The 6,872-nt window shown below is 41.0% G+C and overlaps 2 protein-coding genes across 3 annotated transcripts in view; one reads left to right on the top strand and one right to left on the bottom strand.

Annotated features, from left to right (window-relative positions):
* The first annotated feature begins 20 nt into the window (after positions 1-20).
* On the top strand, positions 21-2,529 carry RPP38 (ribonuclease P/MRP subunit p38). Of its 2 annotated transcripts, none has more exons than XM_015617798.3 (2): positions 21-259; positions 1,480-2,529. In XM_015617798.3, exon 2 carries the CDS (start codon positions 1,502-1,504, stop codon positions 2,348-2,350), a length of 849 nt encoding a protein of 282 aa, XP_015473284.1. In that variant the 5' UTR covers positions 21-259; positions 1,480-1,501; the 3' UTR covers positions 2,351-2,529. The 2 variants fall into 2 exon arrangements, with proteins under 2 accessions (XP_015473284.1, XP_015473283.1); XM_015617797.3 differs by having other exon boundaries at positions 22-244.
* Positions 2,530-2,731: 202 nt separating this feature from the next.
* Positions 2,732-6,872, bottom strand: part of NMT2 (N-myristoyltransferase 2) — a 36,235-nt gene continuing 32,094 nt past the window's right edge. Inside the window, exon 12 of the mRNA XM_015617796.3 lies at positions 2,732-6,822. Coding sequence (XP_015473282.1) covers positions 6,802-6,822 — 21 coding nt within the window. The 3' untranslated portion in view covers positions 2,732-6,801. The remainder of the gene's footprint in view (positions 6,823-6,872) is intronic.

Here is a 6,872-nt window from a genome sequence, read left to right as displayed (position 1 = left end):
GGGGGGCGGCGGCTCGGAATGCGGGGAGAGGGTGCTGTGGAGCCTCCGCCACAGAGACCCGGCGGCGGGCGCAGTGCGTTCCGCTGGGGCCGTGCTTAACCCAGGTTTCCCTGTTGCCAGGAGCTGGAGGAGCCCAGGGAGCGCTCTGGAGTGGAAGCGCTGGACACGGCTCCTGGCGGAGGTGGACGTGGGCCGCGTTTCCCCATCTCCGGCGGAAGTGAGGGCGTCACGACGGCGATGCGAGGTGGAGGAGCTCAGTGTTCGTTTTTTCACTCGTTGCTCTGTTCCCTTATTCCTGCACGCTTGTTTTACTCAGGAATGCCCATTTTGAAAAGAAAAATGTAATCTCTGAGCTGTGAACATGTTACGTGTTTTTTTTTTTTCTCGTACATGTCTGTTGCTGTTTTCGTTTGGGAAAGGTCATCGGAGCATCCCTAATTGAAAGCTTTTAAAAGCGATGACCCAGAGCTCATTTTTTTTTTTAAGCAATCACAAACTTCTATTCTAACTCAGTCACATGTAAGAATTCTTGTGGTCATTTCCCATTTTTTAGTTGTGTTCAGTTTTCATTGTTACCACTGAGATGGTAAGCAAAAGGGATTAGATAACTGCATGAATGACAGCTCCATAAAGGACTAATAGGTTAAGTTGCCACATCTTTATTCCTACATCCCAGATGCAACCATTCTGGGTGCTTGGGAGCTGAGGAGAATGCCAGACCTATCCAGTTTCCACTGTTAGAGGCTTGACCTGTCATCAGGCTTGACCTCATGTCTTCACTGCTATTCTGGACTTGATCAGTCAGAGCAAGGAAAATTACACTTTCTCAGCCCCTGTTCAGTTTTTCTCATCCCTGAAGGCATTGTCCAGGTGACACAAAAGACCCCTCTGAACTTTTGGAGGCCTGTAGGGGATTGTCTTCCTTCCCTGAAAGCATAAACTACTAAAAACTCTGCAAGTTTCTATCATACCTTCCAAATACAGAAGAATACAAAAGCATGGACTAAAGACTGAAAAGACATTTCTAAAACTCCTAAATAAATTCAGGAACTTGTTTCATGTTGTGATTCAGTTTTTGCTTTTCCTCCCATGTCAAAGGGGGCAATGCAGCTGTGCAACAATGAAAATGGTGTCCTTCAACCTGTGATTCTGGGGATGGATTGTTGTTTGGTTTGGCTGGTTTTTTTACATCTGTAAAATCTCCAGCTGCTTTTGTTTACCTTTAGAAGGGTCTGTTGTCACTGCTGTTGCCTTACTCTTCTGTCCAGCATTTTAAATTAAATTTTAAAAAAAAGCAGCTCCACACCTGCCCTGTGGAAGATGTGTGAAGGATCGGTGCCAAGTGTAGGAGGTTGAGTGATGCCAGTATCACTGACATACAGTGTTTCTCTTCTGGATTCTCAGAAGAAACTTCTGGTAACCAATGTCCACAGCACACAATACAGTATTTGAACGAATGTCTTTCTCTCTCTTCCTTAGGGTGACACAGAACCACCTCAGGATGTCTGTAATTAAGCAAGGGACAGCAACACTTCGGAAAGCAAAAAAAAACACAGTAAAAACATGTCTAGATAACCCCTTTGTTTTCCAATGGAAAACCATAGATGGAGAAGATATGCATTTTATACTAGAGACCTTAGAAGAAAGGATTAAACATATTGGACTTAAAAAGATTGAGAGTCCAAGAAAGAAAAAACGTTCCCTTACAAAAAAACAAACAGAAAGAAAGTGTGATGCTAGCACCAATCAACTCCCTAAAGAGGAAACAGAAAACCACCAACAAAACCCAGGATGGACTGACATAAGTATCAGAAGACAGCTTGCTATTGGAGTTAATGAAGTTACAAAAGCATTGGAAAAAAATGAGCTGCTTCTCTTGCTGGTGTGCAAGTCTGCCAAACCTGCCATGATCACGTCGCACCTGATCGAGCTGAGCGCGAGCCGCACCACGCCGGCAGGGCAGGTGCCACGGCTCAGCGAGACCATCGCGCCCCTTCTCGGCTTAACATCTGTTCTAGCACTCGGCTTCAAAAAGCAGTCTGACACATTCACTGAAGCAATAGCAGCAATAATTCCAAAGATACCAGCTTTGGAAGTGCCCTGGTTTCAGTACACAGCCGAAGAACCTGTGTCTTATGTAGATTCAGATTCTTCAGAAAATCTGGAACCTGAACAGCTCACAGAGGTGCTGGGGGATAAGCTCACAAATCAGAAGCGGAAGCATACAGAAAGCAACTGGCCTGATCTTTCAAATGTAATTTTGCAGCCTTTGAAAATCAAGAAACTTGTCCCAAATCCCAGTAAGATAAAGAAACCACCTCGCAAAAAGAAAAAGGCTTTTTCAGTGTAACTGATTTTAGTTTGGTTCACTCCATTAAACAGATTTTTTAAACGAAGGATGGAATACAGTTTAACTGAACAATTCTTTTAGGCTTTACAGTGTAAAGCCTAAATACACTGTGAATACACTGTGAACTTTGTTACATTTGGCTGAGATACTTTCAGCTTTAATAAAGAATATTGCTCAGACTTGAGTGTTAGTGTTTACTGGGGGTATTTTCATTTGTAGCTGGAAATCAGAGTTAAAGCTTGTAATGAACATGCCGAAATAATTTTAAGACATAATTTATACTTCTTTGGAATTAATACAAAGCATTAAATGAACTTTGTATTTTTACACAGATGAACATGCTTTGAGCAAAAGAGATTAAAGTATAATTACTCAAACAAATACCAAAAGTGAAAGTTTATTTAAACAAAGGTCCATGCCAGTATAAGTCTTTTAAAGCTGGGTTCAAGTAAATAGCACAGGCAGACTTCCCTTTTGAACGCTTATTATAGTTTGTTCTGCTGAACAACTTGTTTTGGTCACAAATATATGCAGACTTGGGTTCTACCTGATACCTGGTGCATGGTATGATGAAGGAAAAGCTATTTCCAAACCAAATTACTACTGCTGCAGTATTGAAAAAAAAAATACTTCCATATGCAAACTATTAACACATCCCGTGAGAAAATGTAAACCTAAACTCCATTAGATCTCTAAATGAAGTCTAAAATTATTTCCCAGAAAATTGACATAAACCATAAACTTACATAACATGAGAATTGTAACTGCTACAAGACTGAAAACATATGTAACTTCTGAGTTTCCTTTAATTTTACTGGGGACTATGAAAAATTTCCTAATGAAGGAGCTGGGTTGTAGGAAGAAAGGGAGATAGCACTGCAATTCAGGCAATCAACAGCCTAGGAATTTACTTGTAGAAGAAAGCATAAAATAACAGTAACTTTTGTTGTTTCTTAAAAGGTAAAATTAACATGTATTTTTCAGAGATTTGTTAATCCAGGCTTCCACTGTCATATCAGATCTCATCTGTGTTTTGAATTTATTTAGAAATTACTTTAGTTCATGATACCAACTATGAAGGCAGGCATAGCAATAAGCAGTGATCGTGTAGTCATGATGCTCCTCGAAGTTAAAGCATTTAATGCTACAATTTGGTCTGTGTCTGAAGGTGCAAGAAGAGGTGAGATTTCTTTGCCTTGCTTCATAGTCCTTTATACATATCCTTTTTTCTGGCGTTCTGGGTGCATAAAACTGAAGGCATGCTGGCACTAGCGTATTTCATTCCCAGGCTGGCTAACCATAGCATGAGTTGTAAAATTCACACAGAGCATAAAGATTAGCTTTGGTAAAGAACATAAGCACAGCAATCATTCAAGCACTTCACTGTCTGCCCAGGTCTATCTTCAGGGATTTGAGTTCCCTCTGCAGATAGGAAGTTAATTTGGGAAAGAAGTAACATGTTTAAAAAGCCAGTGGGAAAGGTGGTAGAGTAAGCTTTAGATTTGCCAATCCTTTGCAAACATCTATTAGGTTCTGAGAAGTCTTACCTTCATAGCAGGACTAATGCACACAGGTTCAACCTTGGAAACAAGAGAAGAGTCTCTCCTGACAGTGGCCCCACACAGATGTTCACTTTCTGTTTAGTACCTGCTTAGGAAGTCAAAGTGAGTTGCCACAATTTTCACCTCCATAGTAACTGTCTCATTATGTGGGTGCAGGCTAGGACACCTTCAAGATCCAAGCCCTCTTGACACTGTGATACTTCAGCAAAACACTACAGGTGGAGAGCAGTCAGCAAGGACAGAGGCCATGCTTAACACACACCACTGAACAGAACTCTCCAAGAGCTGCCCCAACACTTGGGCTTAGATGCCTGCTTCCCTCATGCTCTGGGCTGATAAATTTTCTCTCTCAGCTACAGTGCTGCACAGCTTCTACAAGAGCATGTCTCTGCCCTCCAGCCCCTCAGTGAACATGAAGAGTGAGCCAGACAAGACTTTGTCCCTTGGATTCATATGCAAATGGCACTGTTTTACTAAAAGAGAGCACAAGACTGGCCACACTCCTTCCTTCATGTGCCCTAACCTGAAGATTTTGGCAGAAGTCAGGCTGCAGGAAACCCACATTCAAATCTGTCTTCTACCTGGACATACTTAGTCCCATCATGGCCATCGTGGTTTTACAAGGACAATACCTGGGAGAATCTCCCTTCTGATTTCAGAGGAGAAATCATCTGCCTAACATTTCCTCCACTTGCATTTTTTTGAGGAGAGGGAAGGCAGAGAACATGAACATGTACTTCTCCTGGGCTGTGATCACCTGAGCTGTCCCAGCAAGGAAGTATCTTAGCCACGAGGACAGAGCTATGCCCTGCTGTCCCACCTCAGGGGTGGTGCCCTGAGTGAAGACTGCTGAGGCTCTGCCTTTAAGAGCTGAAGCAGAAGACATTGAGTTCCTTGGTGAACCTCTTCCCAGAGCACTCCATGAAAATGCCCTGCCAGAGAGGCACCTTGTTGCCATTTAGGAGTTAAGTCTTTGACAGGGTCAAGATTAAATCCTTCTTGTTACCTCAGGTATCACTACCATCAATTACATTTTCAGGCACTTAATTCTGCTCAGGCCTCACAGAGTCCAAGCTGTCTCTGCATCACCTGTTTTCACTGCTGCTAACAGAGAGGTATCAAGAGTGGCCAGAGATGTAAAGCCCAACTGCACCATCAGATCTCCTTTGAAGTCCTTTTAAATTCATGAGGTCCCAAGCTGGTGCACAACCATGGGTCAAACAAACCACGTTCAGTCCCTTCCTTTTTTGAAGGAGGTTGAATGCTTTAATCAGCTATAATGCAGTAAGGGAAAGTATTTATCACTGTTCCTAGGGCAGAATCCTCTCACCACAATTCAACAAGAAAAAGAAACCAAACCACAAACCATTCACACAGTGGAAAAAGAGCGGGAAGAAAGAAAAACCCCACTGCTACAAGGTGGTGGGTAGGGCTAACAGTTATGAAGAACAGACAAATTTATCTTCATGTACAGAATTAAACTTTCAGCAAAATCTGCTGTCATAATTACAGGCATATTTAAAAGGAAAGTTAGACATTTGCATTTCATGAGATATTCAAGTCACATTCAAAAGATGCTCACAGCACAGAGGCTTCACTACCACGATTTGGCACTTTCAGCTAGAACAGTTTCTTAACACAGATTTTCTCAGTGCTCACGATTCTGCAGTATCCATGAGCTGAAAGAACTGCTATCATCTCTAGCTATGACGCTATGCTGGAATGCATAAAAAGTTCTTTAGAAGCCACTCCCGTTGCTGAGCATTCATGAGGGAATTAAAACAGCTCCACCCAACAACAAAGATCAGCCCTCCAACATTTCAGGAAGCGCAGTACAGACTTCCAAGGACTGAGGGCAGAGCATTTCTCTTCTGCTTACCGGCCCATATATAGCAAAACTTCTTGTTCCAAAGTCAGGATAAAAACACTACCAGGAACAATTTATGAATACATATTTACACAAGGTACTTTTCATTAGAATTACAGACTTCATAGGAAATCAAAGTAGACAAAGGAATATGTGCAATTTCGCAGAAGCGTCAAAAACATTCAAACTATAAATATCCTGATAGCACTACTAAAATTCTTAGTTTTACACACAGGCTGATGTTATTCTACTGAGATAAAACTAAGGTATTGTGCCACAACTGTAAATTAAGTACAGTAATGTATTATCATTCTGGCAACATAGATAACACCTGCACTGAACAGTGCGATACTGTTAAATCAATCCACTGATCTATTGAAGATCAAAGTACAAATCTGTATTTTTTATTGATTTGGCAGCGTTGCTTGTGGAGAAACAAATGCACTAGTTAAACCAGTACATTGTCATACTGCTCCAGTTACAAAAACATCCAGGACTTTCACAGAGCTACAAACGCATCGTACTTTGTGATTTTTCCCCAAATTATGATATCCATGTAAAGTAAAAGAGCAAAGATACTCCAGTTTGTATCCTTCATTCTGTTACATTGATATACATACATCACCACTTAATAAATAGAAATGCAGCAGTTCATCCACATAATAGCAAATATTTTTGTACCCTAATCCACCACTGAAGTTCAGTTTGTACAAAACAGTCTTTTCTACAGAGTGGAAAAAAATACCTTCTTCTCATCCAGGTGCAAGCTAAGCTTTGAAACTTAAATGAATGTGCTTTTTATTCTTTTCATGGACAATAGAAGAGTTTCATGGACCGTCTGATCTATCTGAAAATGCATAAATTTGGTCACATGTGGATGTCTTCATTGATCAGATTTAATGGACTATTTCAGTATCACTGACGTTGTGCTTTTACTCCTCTTGAACAATACCATTTCAAGAGTTATGGAGATCAAATTAACTCAAACGATGACCTCAAGAGTTCTAGAAACATAAGCATTCTCATTGTAATACAAGACCAACCTAAAGGAAGAAGAAAAAGATAGTATTTTAGTTGAAGTATGGCAGTAAAC

This window comes from Parus major, chromosome 2 (genome assembly GCF_001522545.3).
Source record: "Parus major isolate Abel chromosome 2, Parus_major1.1, whole genome shotgun sequence".
NCBI classification, from domain to species: Eukaryota; Metazoa; Chordata; class Aves; order Passeriformes; family Paridae; genus Parus; species Parus major.
The sequence above is the reverse complement of the archived record's forward strand: the minus strand, read 5'-3'. Positions and strand labels throughout refer to the sequence as shown.